The sequence below is a fragment of the Triplophysa rosa genome, linkage group LG5 (genome assembly GCF_024868665.1).
Source record: "Triplophysa rosa linkage group LG5, Trosa_1v2, whole genome shotgun sequence".
NCBI classification, from domain to species: Eukaryota; Metazoa; Chordata; class Actinopteri; order Cypriniformes; family Nemacheilidae; genus Triplophysa; species Triplophysa rosa.
In genome coordinates, this window is record NC_079894.1 from 7,991,058 (window position 1) to 8,011,865 (window position 20,808).

The following is a 20,808-nucleotide window of genomic DNA, read 5'->3' on the forward strand; positions in this document are numbered from 1 at the left end:
AAACTTTTAACCCATTTAAAGATGTAAGTGCTTTAATGAATAAAAAAGGAAAGAAATAAAGCATTTAAAGAGAAAACATTACTTCCTGGAACTATCTGAAGGCTCCATGAATCCCGTGACTTTTGAACTTCCGTTGGCGCAACTCTCTCTCTCTCAATGGCTCTGGTTACTCCAAACTGCTCTGTTCACAACCTGAAATGATCTCAGGTACCGCTTTAATGCTCTGCGTTCAGCACCCCGCTAAGAGCAGTCCTAAGAGTTCAGATAGATGAAGAGTAGAATGATAAATGAATTCTGATTTGTGTTTTAGTATGACCTTCTTTCATGTGCACCTTTCTTATCGGTAGAAATACAGATGCGAGGATTAAACGGAGGCAAAAGGCCGATTTGTTATTCAGAAGCCTCGCTTCACAGAGACGAACAAGACAGCGTGATTCATTCGTTCCTGTAAGTGGAGTATTCCTAAGAGTCTCCTTGGGTTTACTTAGAAGAACTATTGTGCAGCTCTCAAATGAAGGTTAATGAATGTACATTTCTTTTTCATTGCCCATCTTTGTGTTTTACAGTCGGCCGTTATACTGTGCGTTAGATACAATCTGAAAATCATGTCAGCCGCACAACGCTGTAGATCTGAAATACGTCTGCAGAACCAACGGAGTGTGCAACAGCAGTCTATTTGATAATAGAGCAGGTTTTGTGGTGTAGTGCAGGTGATCTGTTCATATCAGCTGTCATTGACATCCTTCATTTCATTAATCGCCTGCTGATTTATTATAGGCATCATGTGTGTGTTATTCATGGGGCTGTGGCCTAGTATCTCACACTTCCCATGGGAAGCTGGGTGCATCGTGAAGGTGAATCCGATGGGAATGAGTTGACGAGTGCTGTTGTATGGCCACTGGATTGTGCCTATGTTACTACAGGCTGAATGTGATTTTCTAAATAACTCATGTGCACACGCACACACTTTCTGTCTTTCTCTGTTACAGATGTCCAGAGCTCTCTGTATGTTTTGGCAATTTCTCTTAATTAGAACAAGAATGCTGTTTAAGGAAATTCATGATTCAGTTTGATGATCAAAAATATTTAATTTCAACTTCTGTGTGAGCCAAGTGTGTCAATTGTTTCATATCAGCAATAGTCCGTCTAGTATCAGTCAAAAGTTATTTTGAAAATACTCATTCTTTATTTTTTTATATATATTTTTTTCACATTTTAATAATAATAGTAAACTCATCAAAACTGTAGAATTGGACAATTGTAATTGAGGGATTCATGAGGTCTTAAGCTGGGAGCTGTTTTAGGAAAGTTCTCGTCTATTCAGGTCTTTTATTGGCTGCGTTTTCTTGATTATTTGATATTTATTCATCCATTATATTACATTCAAAATATTTTTTCAAATAGAATATTTGTTTTCTAATAAAATACATTGATATGATGGCACAATTATATTTTTGTCTACAAAAGTAATTTCAGACAATTAAGCATACACCTTGAGATTAAACGATTTTCAAGATCATTAGAAACATTTCAGTCAAGTGTTTCCCATGTTTTGACTGGAACTGTATTTGCAGTTTCTTAATATTGCTTTGTTGTAACACAACGGTTTTGTAGTTAAAGGGATAGTTCAAACAAAAATGAAAATGCTGTCATCATTTACTCACCCTCTTGTCATTTCAAACCTGTATGACTTTCTTTTTTCCGCAGAACACAAAAGAAGATATTTTGAAGAATGTTGGGAACCAAACAACAGTGGTACCCGCTCACTTTTATTATATGGACACAAAACCAAAGGGTAAATGGGTACCACCGATGTTCAGTTTACATTTGAACTTTCTTCAAAATATCTTCTATTGTGTTCTGCAGAAAAAAGTAAATCATGCAGGTTTAAAATGAAAAGATGTTGATGAATAAATGATGACAGAATTTTCATTTTTGGGTGAACTATTCCTTTATCTTTAGTGTAAAGTATGTTGTTTACTTTTTGCTTCGTACATTTTTTTACCTTAAAAGTTAAATTAAAGAATTACGTTTGAAAATTAATTTACAGTGACAGAATGCTACTGTAAGCATTCGCATGTAACTGCAGCAATGACATCATTGTAATATTTCTGAATGTTGCATATACAGTACTTAACATTTGTTCTTCCTTTACACAGCACAATGACTGTATATTGATCACCTAAAACTAATGTCTGTGTGTTTCCTTGCAACAACTGCAACACGCAGCTGCGCAGTACGCACGCAGGCGCGCAAGGGTAACGACAAGCGACTGGGGTAAGCTATGAAAACATGACGAAACTAAAGCAAGTTTCTAAATAATATCGATCATCCTATTTTGACTTGATCATTAATAGCCCCTGTACATGGACATCAGAATTTGTTTGTGCAAAGCAGGGAAATGGAAGCAGAAAGGAGATGACGAGTTTGTAAAATTGCATTGTTGCTTAGAAAAGCATTTGTGTTCTGTACTTTCAGAAATTAAATTCATGTTTAATTTACTAGCTCTAGTTTAGGACATTACATAAAATCTAGTAACGCCCCTGCAAGCACTGGTATTTTAATTCACGCAGTTTGTCTGTGTTTGAGTTTTGAAATTGAGTAATATATTTTCCCCAAAATGGAAATTAGTCTTGGACTCAAAAACATTGTCACTGTACTTCAAATCATTATATAAATAAAGAAGAGCAATAAATAATACCATGTAAAACATTTCAGAATAAAACTTACAAATATGATATAAGAACAATAATATAAAAAAATATTTTAAAACAACATTACTCTGTACAGTCAAATAAATACCTAAAATGAAACCCTCCAACAAATATGTCTACCAAATTTTTTTCACACCTTCATACTGGCAACCTGTACAGTTCAACTGTTACCCTGTCTATTGTGTGATGAATCTAATCATATCTTTGGTTTTATGTACATTGTATGAAACTGTAATATTGATAGTGTACACATTTCTATAAATTCCTTCAAGTTTCCACCACAGAGAGGTTGCCATAAACACAAGCTATGGTCCAAAGAAGTCCTTACTCACCGGTCTGCAGTTTAGCCTGAAGGCACTTCCTCTCCACGCGTCTAATGAGGGCTGCATTAACCAGGGAGGCAGCCTACCCATCAGCCCCTGCGCCGAGCTGCGTTCGGTCACTGCGCGTGTAGGGCAATGCACCTGTCAGTCTCATTTTTCTCCCTCCCCGTTCCAGTCCTCTCGCTTTCTCCCTCACTTGAGAACAGCACCATGCTAACAATGCCCTGTCATCACACTTTTCATGTGACACTCTAATGACATAGCTTGATCTTCCCTTTGGCACGAGGAAATGACATGGTACCGTGAATCCATGACTGCTGATTGATACATTGCTGACCGATCTGTTTAAAAAACCATGCGCCCGGTTGATTCTCCCCCCTCTCATTTAGCCTTTTTGTGCATTTTAAGCTTGTGTTAAGCAGCATGACTAACTGCCATCTTTTTAATCTCTTAATTACAGGATATTATTGAGTCATTTTTAATACGAGCCAAATCACATTTGATCGAATTACGTCTGGGATGTGGGCGTGTGAATGAATTCAAATAAATTGAATGTTTATTATGAATCTATTATGCCTTTAATAATTAAATTCCCATGCTATCGCGTTGGGCCTGAAGTGCATCCATCCGTACAGCCGTTGCTCATTTTCCGAGCCGGAGGAATGTTGCTGTCATTCATGTAAATTTTTCTACCATAAAACTCTCGGTAGCTGCAGATCTGCTTATAAGCGTCTGACTTATGCATCTGCGGTGACTGGTAAATGCGGGAAAGATGGGCGGTGTCAGGAATTTAGCACAAAGCAATATTCAGCGCCGATCTGTATTTATGATGTTGTGTGCCGGTGACCTTCTTTCCATCATCATGCAGCAAAAAGCCTGGCATAATTGTTGAATAACACGGTTCAATTGATTTGGAATGAGTTGGTCCCTCTTGGCATCTAGACAACAGACATTCATCATTGCATAGGCTTTGGGCAGCTTTGTAAGTACATTGAATTTTGGCTTCCTGTCTGCCATTTTTTTCGATTTTCAATCTAAACTTATGTCTGCTGCCATATTTGAGTTTTATCTAAGGTTTAAGACATTTTATTTTGGAGGTATAGGTTCCAAAATCTAGTGAGATGCCTGCATTTTAAGGTAATATAGTCAAGCTGCCGGCTTGGTGGGCAACAATGAGACATTTACGGTGAAAAAGTAAATCTAGGATTGCATTTTACAGTTTTGCATTTGTAGCATAGTTGTTAGATTGTGTGCTGGTTTTCTAACATGGTCTTTTTAATTTTGCAATTTCGAATTCAATTTTCTAAGTAATCTTAAATGCTATGTGAATTCAACTGTTCTGCTAATCCATTACATTTCCTCATTTGTTTTCTATGTCCTATTGTGTAGTTCTATTTTTACTTTATTTTCTATTGTTTGTGAGCACACTTTACAATAAACCTCTTCCTAATTCTGAATCTGAGGGGCCGGTATGGAAGGCATGCATTACTCTAGGTGCGCAGTCAGAGAAGAATCAAGGTTAAGAGGGTATATGTTTCAAACATAAAAAATACAACATTGTTTCTTAAAGCTGCTTAATTTAACTGGCTGCTTAACTTTTTTAGTTAAAAATAAACAAAAATGACTAAAAACTGTATTGAAAATCTGTCTTTACCTTAACCCAATTCACATTGTTAGTATTGATAATAATTAGTCTTGTAACAATAATTTATAATTTGAGTGCTCGGGTCGGATTTTGCGGGAAATGCCAGGCCTAATTTCCTTTATGTGGTTACGTCATGGCTATAAACAAAAAGAAGAGGAGCCTGCTGCCAGACTGTTGCCAAGTCTGCTTTTTTTTGTTGCTAGTTTTGAATGGTCATTTGGATGATTTTGATACGCAGATCTGGCAACCCTGATGGTGGAGCGTTCGTAACTTGTTCTTTCAACAGTTCCTTAGAATATAAACTTTTAATCTGGAAAGTCCTTACTTGGAGTTAAATCTGAGGAAACACACTGAGCCACAAGAAAGCTGTGAGTATAAACTGCAGCTCAGCTGTAAAAATAATTTAAGGAGGCTTGGGAAAATTACGCACAAAACACGTGCAAAGTTTATTTAGACATAGCCCAAGCGAAAAAGACTACAAAATATTGCCACAAATATTAAAAAGCGATAAAACTGTAGCCAATGTATGCTTTTTTACCTTTTTCTATGCATTTCTTTGTATATTCATATAAAACCCATATTCCCTGAAATGCAGTGCTTTGCCTATTTTGCCTAATTATTTTGTCCAATAAATGTCTTAAAAGCCTAGAGTTTAGGCTATTTGTAACACACCTCATATTGTGATGGTTTAATCTAACCTGAGGGGTATACAAATATTCCCCCGGACAGGGTCGATTCTAGGTTTTCAATATTAGGGGGGCTCAGCCTCCAATGAGAATATATTTATATTTATTTATAGGCACTCTTTAAGCACCACATACTGTATACATTACTAAAATAAATAATTAAGAAAGAATATGCAATAAAGAAAAGTTATTGTTATTAAAATGAATATCACATTAATCGATCAGTCTGCAACATTTATAATTCAAAGTGACAGCAATAGCCACAAATCCATTTAATAAATGTCACAATCAACTGCTGAGTCATTATTTAGTAGAAGGAATAACTTGAATAGCAAGTTCTCAAAACTACCTTCAGCTCTCTATAACAAAGAAAAATAAAACAGCACTTCATTCATGAATGACACATTTCCGTGCAATACAATGTCATCGTGATCGTTTTCTAAAGTATGCCGTCATTGGTGTGACGTGCTTTAATTTTGCTGGAGGTAAACAACTAGTTAACAGTGTGACGAGGGGTGAACGCAGTCTAAACTTTTTACAGTGATGTATTAATAATGTATTAACATTCATACAGCTAAACTCCAAGTGTCCATCTGCACTTATACAGTAAGTTTAACACTGGCTTTGAATGTTCTATTTAGCCCGTGACTGACTTAGATCCCTTCGCTATCATATGCTAAAGTTATCCTCCTATATATACGGTACATTTACGTCAATTCAGACTGTTGATAAATATTACTTACATCAGCAGTTTTGTCTCATTCAGTTGGTCTCGATCCCTCTTGACTTGAGGAACAACTTTGAAGCTAATCCTGCTTGTACTCTCCCAGGTTGAAAAAGCACTCCGGTTTGAAGTGATTCGCGCAAACAAGCAGGTTTTTACTTATGGTTTCTGATGGATTTCCACTAAAAATAAAATAAATCCACTCCTGTCTCTTCCTAGGTTTGGACTCTGTGCAGAGACTACATTGCATGTTGTCCACGAACTTTAGCCATGGCGTCACATACACCGCTGTCACTTGTGAAAACAACAATGGCGGAGCGCGGTGGGTGGAACTGTGTAGATTAAGGGGCGGTAACATTATAATAAAATCTGCTTTGGACGTCACAATCGGAGCGAAATCTGAACGGCTCGATTTCTCACATGCTTGCAGGGAAAGGCACACCAAAACAAACTTACTGGGTTCTTATTTTTCACGTTTTCTGGGTTGCTAGATGCACCGGGGACCCGATTATAGCACTTAAACACAGAAAAAGTGGGGATTTCATCTGATGTCTCCTTTAATGCACAACCTCTTTATCCTCTGCTTGTGACATTCACTCCACTCTGTGCCGCTGTGAGTTCACATAAAATGTTAGAGTGTTTTCTTCAGGTAGGTTGTGCTTCGGCACTACTTCTGCGGAGTAATCACTGCATCAAGCGGATCTGTCATTTTTAGGTGGGCTTTAGCCACCCTAAAGTTGTAGCTTAGCTCACCTAAAAAATTGTGAGTAATTATGTCATTTGTACAGGAATTCAAGATCGCTTTATAGTCCTCTTCAAAACTCTTCAGTTGAACAATGCGCTAAATAACGAAGCCTGCCGCCGATTTCATAATAAGAGTTTTGAAGAGGACTATAAAGCGATTTTCAACAATATAACTTTAGTGTGGCTAAAGCCCACCTAAAAAGGGCCTATCAACGCCACTGCCCCAGACATCAATTTTGGCAACTATACTGTACAATGACAGATCCGCTTGATGCAGTGATTACTCCGCAGAAGTAATGCCGAAGCACAACCTACCTGAAGAAAACACTCTTAACATTTTATGTTTCAAATCGAGATGGCGATAAGAAAGTAAAGGTTACAGATTGCAGCTTTAATTCACAGAGTTTCATGGATCTTATAAATCCGGTGACCCTTGAGTGAAGCTTCAAGTTTTGAGTGACAATCAATATGTTGAACGTATGCCCTCCTCTCATTCTGCAGATATGCGACCGTCTCTTTCAGTCTATGCCATCAGTGCATGGCATCAGTCCATCCGCTATTGTGTGACAGCGCGCTGCCTACACAGTGATACTGATATTACTTTACAGTGAGTTGGAGTAGAGCAGGCATCGGTCCATGCATCGCCAGCATATTGCTGTGAATGTAATCTTTCACTTGTATGAGTGATGATTGCTTTTAAATCACCATCACAGTCGTTTCTTTGTTTTATTTTTATTCTTTTTTTTTTGCTTTTCCCTCGAGTGCCAGCAGATTGCTTTTAAACACTGGTATACAATATTGGCCGACAATAAATCAATAAACTGAGGAGCTTTTTTCTATAAAGAAAGTTACTCCTTCTTTCTAGAGTTTTTTTGTGTGTGCATTGGGACTGTCATGGTATAATCCACTCTGAAAACACAGCTCTCTGGAGGCATGTGGAGCCCTGGTGCTTAGCAACCAGATCAAAAGAGCAGACGTGTTTCCTTGGACAGCCTCTAGATTGTCTGAGACTGTCACTCAGGCAGTCCCACGTGTCTGACGGGGTAAAAGCAAAGTCCTGTTCCTTCTGTTGCCATTAACAGGTCAAGTGCTTCCAGGCGTACAAAGTCTGCCCTGGAAATGCACATCACTCAATAACCTCAGCGTATAAACCCAATCCAAAATTACGGATAACTTCAGTGGATGGAGTCCCGTATGATTTCATAGCATGACGGACCTGTGCAGCCAATTGATTGAACTTCTTTCATCTTAATGTCAATGAGTGACGAGACTGAATAGTGATGCTAGAGTTGTGTTTGAAGAGGAAGCAGGATTTGACCATAACAGATAACCAGATAACCATAAACCATCCAGGAGCAGTTCTACGCTTTAAAGTCGTGGCTCAAGACACCTGCATTGTTTTCGAATCGACTGCGCTCCATTTTGTTTTTTCTGTCTGGAAATGTTATTTGGTGATGTATTGATGGGCTTCAAAAATAGTGGATGAATTCTTAGAAGCGATGAAAATGAATTTACAAAGCCCTTATGGTGTATTGTGTTACAAAATAAAGCTATAAATCAACGCATTAAATTCACAGCTGTGTAGAATAATCCATCCTGTGTACAGTATACACCTGGTGTGTCACACGTGTGTAGCATGCACGATTCTATGGCACCTCAATTGAACTGTAATGAATAAACTATGACCCGATCCCCATTCATAATGCAAGTGTACTACTGTATAAAGAGTTCAGTTCCCGGTCAGGAGACTGTACATTCTGTCTGCAAGAAGCATCCTCGGTACACAGATGCTGTCACTGTGTGTAGTTTTTTTTGGTATCCTGTCCTGGGTTCAGGGAAGAATAGGAGATGGAGTGGCAGTTCTATGATGTATGGTTGAAAAGTCCTATACACAGATAATTCCTAAACTCCTGGAAATTAAGGCTTGGGACATGTGCAGTCCCACACTGAGGCCATACACACATTTGGCTGTACACACGAAATCGCAAGGGTGTCGTTTTCAGATTTATCCACTCTGGCACCCGGTTCAAAAAAAAGCGGTTTCAGGCTCCCAAAATGGCGGATATGTCTGGACGAAACACCGATTCGATACAGATTTTTTACGTATACAGCTAAATGCATCTCCGTGTGGACGGACTCTGAATCTGCACATGCAAATGCTTGACAGCTTTGAAAAGAATTGAAATGCTCATTACTCACAACAATTTAAAACCTGAGGGAGCAAAAAAACTAAATTTATAGAAAATTGCCTTTAAAGTTTAAAGCACTGTAGCAGGCCGTTGCTAAGAAGAAACAGGTTTTTAATGCTCTCTATGCGGCTTACCGCTGTAATGACGTTGTTGAGAATAGATGAACCCGAAAGCCGAAATTCTAAGCTTTTCATAGATACCAAACTCAAAGAGTGAGCAGCGGCGAGTGATGTTTGTAGTGTTTCCGAACAGTTTTGTTTGCCATTTTGCTGCATCCACTCACAAAAATAAAGTTTTGACATATTTACGGTTTGAAATTTACAAAATATCATCGTGAAAAATAATCTTTACTCAATAACCTAATGATTTTTGGCATAAAAGAAAAATCGATTATTTTGAGCCTACTATGTATTTTTGGCTATTGCTTACAAATATACCCGTACTACTTATAACTGGTTTTGTGGTACAGGGTCACATATGTGAAATAAAAAAAACTGAAACAGGATGTACCAGTTTTGTTTGTAATATTGCACTGTTGTTTTATGAGTGTTTTATGTTGAGTTTTTGTTTAATGTAGATTAAGATGCAGTTACAATGATTGTGAATGTACTTTGTATTTAACCCATGATACCTAATTATTTTGTTGATTGTTCAGCACCGCGATTGAAAGTGAAAAGGCAGGAATGGAACTGGTGATGTTTATGGTTGTTATGTGGCTGGCGCAGTTAGCTCAAGAAACATGATGAAACATTTGACAACAACAGTACAAATGGTTCTAAGCACTCTCTCAGGGATGTTTTCCACCACCTGATTGGCAGGTTAGGGAAACACTAAGCACTCTGCTGTGCCCTGATGGCCGGTATCGGCGATGGTTGGGGAGTTTAAATGAGACATTGATGAAGAGGAGAGCGCTAGCCTGAAATGAAGAAGAGAAATGGAGGAAGTGTCTTGTCTAAGAAAGACAGTGTACAGCCACAGACCTGAGATCAGTCTGTTCAAGACAACAGATTCAAACCTGTCGACAAGTATTTGGTTCATGAAGTGTGATTCTTACAAAAAAGAAATATTCAAATATATTGACTGTTTCAAAAAGAATCCTGTTATCAACATCTGTCTAATCTCATTCTGAATGGGGATTGGTTAGATAGCCGGCCTTTGGCAGTAATGTGATGCAGTGGCCAGTCAGACTTCTTGGACTGATGGTTTCAGATGGACAGTGAATGAAAGAGATACATATAGCCGAGATCGAAAAAGAGACGGCTTGTGTCTTATCTGAAATCCAAACCATATGAGAGGCCTCTCTCCACGTGGCCTTTAGGATAAGTGGAAGAAATGTCAGGAGACGGTGCGTTTTCGAGCAGACCTCTTCTGAAGCCCACTTATCTGATAAAGAAGCTGGACAGACGCCCACTCTTAAGGTCAGCCAGAAGATCACACTGCTGCTCTGTGCGAGAGGACTGCGGTACTTTTGTCATAGTGTTTTCCTCTGAATCAGTCAATGCTGGTGTGGAACCTGAAAACATTTCCAGTTATTTCTGACGATTGCTGCTTGTTTCATAGATTTTTCCTTTTTGGAAATATTGAGGATAATGAATAGTGTGTTAACCCGTGCTTTCAGGTTTTATACGAGAGCTCCATCTTGTTTACAGAGGAGCATTGCCTGTTATCTGTTGAGAATCTCTGTGAATTACTAAACTAGGCCTGCACTGTCAAGGCAAGATCGTGTCACGAAATAGGCCAGGGTTTTGAATATCTGACGCATCTAGAACACTTTTCTCATGCTCAGCCGGCATGCTGAAATAAACAGGATTGCATGAAGAGTTTCTTTGAAACATTGGCAATGGTTTTGTGAGTTAATCCCGGTTAGTGTTGTCTGTGTGTATGGAATACAGGAGTCACACCTGAAGTGTTTAAAACAAATGTGAACTAAATGCACTTGTAATTTTCATTATACATTAATTATACAAACATACATTAACACTAAAACTCAATTTGAGGTTCAATTTAAAATACAGGTGAAAGAGCTGTAATAAAATCAAAATGGAAAATACCTACATATTAAAGGAATAGTTCACCTTCAAAATGAAAATCTGTCATCATTTACTCACCCTGTTGTCATTTTAAATCTGTGATTTTCTTTCTTCTGCAAAACACAAAAGAAGATATTTTGAAAAATGTCGGTCCCCATTGACTTCTATTGTATGGACACAAAACCAATGCAAGTCAATGGGGACCAACGTTTTTCTGTTACCGACATTTTACAAAATATCTTCTTTTATGTTCTGCAGATGAAAGAAAGTCATACAGGTTTGAACTGACAAGAGGGCAGTTAAATAATGACAGACTTTTATTTTGAAGGTGAACTATTCCTTTAATAGATAATATTGTGCCCTATTTGAAAGATTTACAGTATAAAACTGTGATCTGTTTTTACAATACAATGCTACTCTTAGCATTACTTTCTTCAATGTATCCCCTATCCTTCACTTGTAAATTAATTGAAGTTGGCAAGTAATGTACTATAAAACCATTCTTTGCATACAAATGATCAAAGTTCATACTGTAGCAGAGAGATTCTGGCAGACAGTGTGGGCGGCAGCCACTCTCATAGAAATCAATGAGAAAACATCATGCAAATGAGACTATATCCCCATAAGCTTTTGTACACATTGTTTATTTTTTTATAGTTGATCTTCATAGTAAAAAAAATGCAGATGGTTTTGTGGATTTTGGGAAAGCCTCTTGTTAAGATAAGAACAACAGAGAGTGCACTTAAATTCTGTTAATGAATCTCAGGGGGCAGAGAATAAGTGTGTTTAAATGAAAGTGTGTGTCTGTTTTTGGCTGGATGGCTGTCAGGGGCGGGGGGGAAAACTTTGCAAAGAAGAGCAATGCAGGGACAGGTCGCTCAGTTGGCAAAGTCACTGTGCTGGAAGCAGGTGATTTTAGCTTTTATGCTTTTCAGAACAACACATCACACTAACGTCACAGGAACCTTAGAAACCAGAAACTTTAACAAAGGGCTGATGTGCTACATTCTCCTCCGATCCATTATGATTAGCAGATGACACATGGTTCTTTGTGTAGCAATTGCTACTGTTATAAATGTCTTTGTCTGTGAAAGGCTGTCATACTCACTCCCATACTCATACTTTTGTGAAAGTATCACAATTAGTTGTTCTTATGTTTTATGATGACGAAAAATATTTTATCAAAATGTAATGACTTCAGATACTAACTGGCCTTTAAAGCAAAGGATTTTAGTAAGTAAAACTGGTGCTGTCAAGGTTGATGCACTAAACTCAGATAGGTTGTGCTGGGGCTGTTGCCCAGGTAAAAGACCTCTTTAGATAATTGTTATACTTGATATATATTCTTTCTATTTTATAGGCCTATATATTGTGTATCATATAAGGAGTTCACTTGCAAAAACAGATAACTCCGTTTTAAAAGAAATGTTCATAAAATCAAACTGTGGCTGGGTTGTTTTGAGTAAGTAATAATAACCTTAAAAAATACAGCTAACTAACACAAAAAAACAATAAAAACATGATAACACAATAAAAAGCATGATTTTTGAACATTTTTTAAATCTGGTAATCTGGTTTTGCAAATAAACTCTTCAAATAGTAGCTTATTTTATATATAACTCGGTCAAAAGTTTAGGATCACATTCTTGATTCTTTTGTTTTCCACATTTTAGCACAGATTTTAAAGAATTTCCATATTTCGCTGCTTTCCTTCTGAAACCTTGTATCATATTTCATGATTTTTTTGTTGTTGCCATAAATCATTATTAGCCACACTTTATGTTTGTCACATGGTTTTGCAAATATCTAACCAATAAAAAGGATTAAAAAGTGATTGTCAACTTTGACAACACAGTATGCAATCATTATACTGTTTTTTTTATTTCCTGAAAAACAGCAAATTTAGACATCTGGACTCTTATTGGTTGTTATTTATTAATTATTTGGTCCAAGTCATCCATTTCAATATTTTTTTTAAATAAATATTTAGTTTTGTTATTTTGATATTAATATGGAACAGTTGTATTATATCAACTGAGGTGAATTTTTACGCAATATCAACAAACCAAGGTGGCGCAGGAAGATGTTTTAGGTTGGGGTGCTGTCTGTGTGCGTGTTGTGGGATTTACCACATTTGATTAAGAAACGATAAAATACGTCAAAATTTAGGCACACAACAATCGTGAAAATGAAAAAATTTCAACAGCACACAATTTAAACACAATCCTAATACAATGGACAGGTCGACTGAAAGTAAATAAAGCATTTAAAGTCCCCGTGAACCGGAAGTTGCGATCGTTTTTACCTCCGTATTCTGACACATTTCGGAGTGAAAAGGAATTTCATAGGAAAAGTTTTGTGGGCATGGCTTGTGTTTTTCACTGCGAATTGATTGAATGTGTTAAAACAGCTGTTTGCATTGACTTTGAAATTGACAGTTGAAGGGGAACGGATGCTCCGGCCAAGCCGTATAATTTACGTTATTTGAGATGGATAGTTATTTCAGGGAGGAAGCGCATTTTCAGATTTTAACTGAAGATTTTGAGGGTACATGAAATTTAAAAAGAAAATGACCCACATTGATAAGCTATTTACTCTAGACACTGCAATATTTCATGAAAAAATAAGAATTGTCATTTTTTATTTCACTGGGACTTTAAATTAAAGTGTTATTGAGCTGTTGTTTACACAGTCATATATAATTATATACAAAAAAAGAACACGGCTACCTTACAAAACACCAAAAGTGGATTTGCGCTCAGGAGTAGAGCGGACAAATTCTTCCATTATGCTGTGAATGTTTATATTGTCCAAAATGTCTCAATGAACATGTCGCAACTCGCAATGCCAAATGTGTAAGCCTTCTCTGAGAAATAATATTTCGAAGCCACATTTTGAGACGCCGAAATGCTGAAAAGGATCTCTAGGAAGATGCAGTAGACACACATAAACATAACTGGATGAGATTTCCACCTCCTTTAAGAGCTCCCTCTTTTGCAAATGCAGTTTTGACAAAAACAATACGGTTTCGTGGGCAGTGCGAAACTTTTCGAGTTTTATGAAATCATTCAACAGCTACATCAACGTTATCAGGCAGCATCAATGAGTCCAGGTCAGCCTCAGCAATCATCGCGCCCTTCACAGCTTTAAAAAGAACGTCTTCTCTCCGCGCAGCAGTTTTCATCCCCATTATCTTTTTAGAGTTCATTTTTGCTCACGTCTGATACTGCGCGCCAGCGTACGTGTGTGCGTCAGTTAAGATTCAAGGCGAAGAATTATGATAGGCTATTCTCGTTTAGAGAAAACATCACATGTAAAATAAATCACAATTAGAAAGAACTTAGATTTATATCCCACTTGCGATTTCCATTTATTGTTTACTACAAAAATGATAAAACTGAATAAATCAAAATAAACCAAAATTTGTGTTGCAGTTACAATCATGTGAAAACAGGGGGTGCTGCAGCACCCTCAGCACCCCTACTTCCCGCCCCCTGCCTTTTACTAGCCAGGTTTCCATTACAGATTTGCGCAAATTTTAAGCTCTGTTTTCTAAATGTCGATTAAAACAATATCGCGGAATGACTGTTTTTCCATTAAATGATGTTATGCGATTAAAGTGTATTTTGATTCTTCTCGCGATAAGTCATTCTGACCGTACTTCCACGTTGTACGTTTTATGGCAGGTTGCAAACAAACTTTTGTGCATAGTGCCACCTACTGTGATGAAAGAGTGAAGAGAAATGTCTATATTTCCTTATATTTTTTCATATTACCTCACTGTTCCTAATAAATCTCCATACTGCACTCATTTTCCTGCATTTCAGCATTCTACATTCTATCTTACCAAATGTTCTGTCAAAACATACCGCGAATGGTCATGTGACTTTTCTATAAATTCATGTGTTTAATTATGATTTGACTGCCCCTGTGACGTTAGGTTTAGGGGCGGAGTTAGGGTGGCCCTTTATCGTTGCTTTGCACCCTCGTGAAACTCAATTTTCATGTTTTCTCAGCGTTTTTAGCTAAATTAGCCTTTGCAGCTGTGATTTTAGGGTTTGGGATAGGGTAAGGTGTTGGTTAGCCACCTCCTAAAAAAGATACACTTAGATATCAGGTTAGAAATATAAATGTACATACACACGCGGGCTGTTAAAAGTCTGAATTTAGCTGATTTAGTCCTGTCACAGAGAGTTCAACAAGAGAGACAGAGATGTTTACAAATAGCTTTGTTTGTGTCTTCTCCAGGTACTTCCACACCATCTACCTGGGCATCAGGAGCAGGCAGAGCGGAGAAAATGACCGCTGGAGATTTTACTGGAGGATGGTGTACGAGTACGCCGACGTCAGCATGCTCCACCTGCTGGCTACGTTCCTGGAGAGCGCCCCTCAACTTGTGCTCCAACTCTGCATCATCATACAGACCCACAAGCTCCAGGCTGTACAAGGTAACACAAGCACACACACACAAACACTCTAATGAAGGAAAAATAAGTTTATGTAAATATTTGGTCAAACTGTACCAGGTGTTGCTTGATGGATGCTGAACTATCTGCTGATTTTAGGGACCAGCTTATGGTTGCCTGTCTCAGTTGGTCTCAATCAGATTTTATTGCTGATTTTAGCAGGTTTACGCTGGTTTGACTGGCCTGGCCAAGCTTTTACAAACAAAACAGGTTGACCCTGTAATATTTTTTTTAAACTACTTAATACCAGTTTTAGCATACCATAGATGTAATTTGGATGCATATGGTAAGCATACAAATTCATGGTATACATCAAAGCACCCTGATATGACCCTCTGATACTTGCATCACAGTTTTTTGTTGTAATGGTTGAACAGGTACCGCTGTGTTGTGGAGAGAGAACTCCCAGGTTTACTGTCATTCTTCACTTTACACATCTCACCCTATCGAAATAACAGAGGTGAAGACAGAGAGCGAGAGAGTGAGAAGCCCAACTGGCAGTAAACATAAAAGACTGTTGTAAGGGAAAGAGGCAGAGTGCTTTTTCTACAGGACTGCCAAATGTGAAAATATTAAGCTCAAAACAAGCCTTCCACACAAATGTGTTTTTATGTCTGGGCATTTTTGTAGATTCACACCGCTTTTAGGGACCATGAAAATGCAGAAAAAACAGTACAGATAAAATCGACTGGAGAAAAATACTGTAGCTTTTAAAGTGGCACATTATGGCTGTTTAATAATGAACTCCACAAAACAAAGTAGTTTTTTTTTAGAACCTGTGCGTCTGGGTTTGTAGTGTCAAATCTTTAAAAGATTTTGAAGATTTATAAGAGCAGAACTGATTTTTCTGCGTTGTTTTTAGATATTATCAGAATTGATTGCTTTTAGATAAATAAAATTACACACACACACAATTTCAAAGCATTTGAGTCCAAAGAAAAAACTTCAGTGTGGTCACAATTTGCCTAGAAATTGTAGAAATGTACTCTTTGCATTTTATTAAGTAATTTTTCAAACAGTATTGAAGAAGTTTCCATCCAAGTTTCATTTCAAGTTTTTTTTTTATAAAAGTTTAGTTTTCTAAAGAACAAAATTAAAATATTGTCTTCAAAATATATATTTTTTCATTAAACATTTCAGTTAAGTAACCCTAAACTTTCAAACACTAGCCTTATGTTCTCAGTTGTCCAAGTGCTACAGAGAATTTATGTGTAAAGGGTAAATTTATTTACTAGGCTAAATTTATGGAGCACTTTAAAACCTTCAGCTAGACATTGTCATGACCTTTCAGTCAGTCCCCATTGACCAATACTCATAAAATGCGAAACTAAGGCTGCTTAACATCCACTCTTCACTCCCTTTCTATATACGTTTGGCAAGTCATGTCGTCAGAGCTGTTCATAAATGGCTATTGTGTTGATTTGTGATTTTGTGGATTGCAGAGCCCTGCCTAGCAGTAAAGCCTTCAGTGCCTTTATGTGCTGTCCTCTGTTCTTCATAATCTTCCATAAACAAAAGTGCCCAGGGACTGTCAAAATTCTCCTCGATCAAGGCTGAGAAATGATTTATTGAAGCAGGGGTCCTGAGCTCCTAATGCAACAGTCGCAAACGCCCTCTTTTTTCAGACAAAGGATCTAAGTGTTTGTTCTGTGAGATTTTGGGAATGGGGTCTGGAGACAGTTTTGCTTGTGGTGAGAATGTTTCAATAATTTTCGAATTATTTAATTATTTCTCTTCGCTATAGAATCTGCCTTGGTACAGTGATGCCAGTCGTTCAGCCTACAAAACACAGAAAATACATCGTTTCACTAATTTCCACAGGACAGAGAACTAAAGAAACAGGGGTTATTTAAATTAGAACGGTTTTAGCACCTAACTTCAAGATTACAAATAGTGCGTTGTCTATATAAAATCTATTTTGGATATTAACCTGGTGCTAATTGCTAGTTTTGCAATGGTCCATATACTGTAAGTAGCATTTTATATTCCATGTCTTCTGAATGTAATAGCTATGGGTGAGGTGGATTCTTGAAAAATGTAGCTTTTGTGTTCCATGCATACAGGTGTGGATACACAATAACAGAATTTTTGTATATTTATATATTTAGAATATTGTACTTTTTCATTAGAGGCTTGTGAACAGTTATTCATTTGACATTTCTTCATGAGGAAGAAATGCTACGTATAGAAGCAGATGAAGATGATACTGCAGTGATGCTGTGGTTTGCATAACCCTGCTGCTACATCACTCCCTACAAACACACAACACACTCACACACACACACACACACATTCTGCGTGTGCCCTCCTCCCCTCTCTAAATTACTGCAGCCTTCACGAGCAGAAGCAGCGAGGAGCATTACATCACCGCTCTCGCAGCCGCGCTGGACCGCGGCTGGTTCCCGTGGCGACCGTCTCTTCAGGATGCGCTGCACGTGCACATGTTACGAGGGAGGGACGAATACGTGCACCCTTACTTTTTCAGAGAGCAGAGCCAATCCGCAGGCCAAATAGCCCACAGAATAAGAATTACAGCCTCTGTCAGTTAATTACTTCTCTTTGCAAAGCAGTCATTACACCCCCTCAGCTCACTTCAACTCCTAATGGGCCAGATTTAATCTAAGTGGGTTAAACACGTAAATAAACCGTTGACAATACAATACAAACTCACAGTGTAAACAAACGCTACATGTTAGATAGACAGACAGATGCAGAGATGAATCAAATTTAAAGAGAGTGCACCCCAAAAAAAAAATTCTGTCATCATTTACTCACCCTCTTGTCATTTCAAACCTGTATGTCTCTCTTTCTTCCGCGCGAACACAAAAAAATATATTTTGAAAAATATTGGTAACCAAACAATGGCTGTTCTATTCAATTCTATTGTATGGACACTAGACCAATGCAAGTCACTGGGTACCGCCGATTTCGGTTACCACCATTCTTCAAAATATCTTCTTTTGTGTTCTGCACAAAACAAAACAAAAAAGTGCATAAACCATGAGAGTTTACTTATAACTCTTATAATAAACCAATTTCTGTGCTCTCAAAATGAATGAAATTACTGATGATCTCACTGACTCAAACAGTCCAAAATATCCTAATTCACTTTTGAGAATTCACAGAATTGTACCAACCTCCAGCATTTAAGAAATTCAGAAAGCTAAAGCTGATTTCAGTGGGCAAAAAATACATAAATAGTTGGTTGCGACCAGCCTGCGATTTCATCCAGTTCATTGCTTTTTTTAGTGTAATATGCATCAGACAGTCAATGGGCTGGGGGCGTTCTGTGGGCGGCACGTCTCAGACTCAGACTTGCTAATTATTAACCTCTGTTGTAAAAACCATCGACTACTCCTCCACCCTTTCAGTTCTGTTGTTGTAGTTCATCACATGTGGATGACATTGCACAAAGCAGTTCCACAGAAGACGTGACCACCGCACGGCGCTCTCTGTGGCAGTGTTGACACATCATACAGTCCTTTCCACAGATATATAGGGCTCAGATCCAGCATCTGTGCTTCTATTTGGTCTGTAGATTAGTAACACAGATGCCCGTGGTGTTTCTTCGCCATTTGGTCAATGAAGGGCTTTACAATTGATCTTCTGCTTTGCTTTGTTTGGTCTGGGACGTCTATAACGCAGTTCATCTAAATGCAGATGGCCTATAAATGGCAAATCTATTTATGACAGCCTGTGAAAAACTAATTATACATTTGCTCTGTTCCAGCCTACAGAGACAGCATATTAGACACGCCCCTTATGCAAATGCTGTACCACAGGGTAGCCAACCTGCCAAAATAAGATTGTGATGGTTATAACGCAACCTCGAAAGGTAGCTGCGTATGTAGATTTACAGGCAGCTCACAAAATAGACCTGTTGTGTATTTCAGGGTTCGTGTTTAACAGCTTGTGAATACCAGTAATAATTCAAGCCTTTGACAAACAGAGCCCGCAGTCACTCAGAAATGACAATAATACTCACCTTTATTTGGACACAAATTAACACATCTTTGCACATTCATCATTTCACATGAGGACTTGTTCAATTATTCATGGCCAAGTGCCACCACAGTGTTATCTTAGGAATGTGAGATCAAAACGTTTTTACAGAGTGCTGATGTCCGTTCACTAGGATACAAAACACTAATTGGTAGGAGCTTTTTTTGTTATCTCAACCTCTTCTATGCTTGTTCTTCAACATTTACTGAAGGACAACAAAACGATGTAAAGCTCAATTTGATTTGGGTATGAATATCAACAATACTGAGAGGTCAGAAAAAGAGAATATTTACACCTGGATAATAAGGGCTGTAATGCATTCATAGGCTGTCATGATATCTCTTAGGAACAATTTGTGCAGTGAGGATGTCAGATTTATCTTGTCTTTAATCTGACAGCAAACAAAGACATTTTAGTAGGAATATGCAAAAGCCATATGCTGTAGAACTCCAGATAAAAGACAATTGAATGACTGATAAACATTTGACCTGGAACTTACAGAGAAATTCAACTGCAAATGTTGAATTATTCTGTGCCTCTTACATAATCTTATACTGTGTGTGCGTGCGTGCGTGCTCTGTTCCAGAATTATTCGCATCACAAAACAGTTCTTACTGTTTGAAGGTGTGTTCAGTTTTCTTGTTCTTAAAAGAAGCCTACAGAGCTCCTAAAAGTGTTTTCCTCCATTTTAAAGCAAAACTTTCCACATTAGTAAGATTTGATAAGTTACTTTAGGTAAACCGATACGTACAAGGGTTGGACAATATAACATGAAGTTGAACACCCATTGTTTTAGAAGTCAGTGTTAATTGAGGACTACTGTGAAAAAAACATTGTGGTTATCTTGTGTGACTAGGTTCGGTTGTGCCAGAACAAGCTGTGCTCAGCAGTGGTTACAAAAAAAATGGTGAAATCGGTGACTTGTCAGACTTACAAATGAGCAAAAATTCTGTTTCCTGCATCTGTATTCTTAACAGCCCAACTGTTTGGTGTTTTAAAAGCATCAGTCTCTACAACTGGGATAAGAACGAGATGAATTTTCTCTGCCAACCTGATCTCACAGGAATTTGTAACTGTTTCACTTTGTGGCTAATTCGGATGATATCATATGTTGTGAATCGTACAATTGTGAAAAAGCAATACGGAAGCCCCGCCCCTTTCCGATATCACTGGCACTAAAATGTATGAATTAGCTCGTACGCATTCATATGAATTAGACAAAAATGAGCCACCTCGTAAAATAATTGTTTTTTTGCCGTGAAATTGTGTTGTCTCTGCTCCAACC

At 37.8% G+C, this 20,808-nt stretch overlaps 1 protein-coding gene across 1 annotated transcript in view; it reads left to right on the plus strand.

Moving 5' to 3' along the window:
- The window catches only part of xkr4 (XK related 4), a 53,009-nt gene that overhangs the window by 20,488 nt on the left and 11,713 nt on the right, over window positions 1-20,808 (plus strand). The window contains exon 2 of the mRNA XM_057333881.1: window positions 15,304-15,503. Coding sequence (XP_057189864.1) covers window positions 15,304-15,503 — 200 coding nt within the window. The remainder of the gene's footprint in view (window positions 1-15,303; window positions 15,504-20,808) is intronic.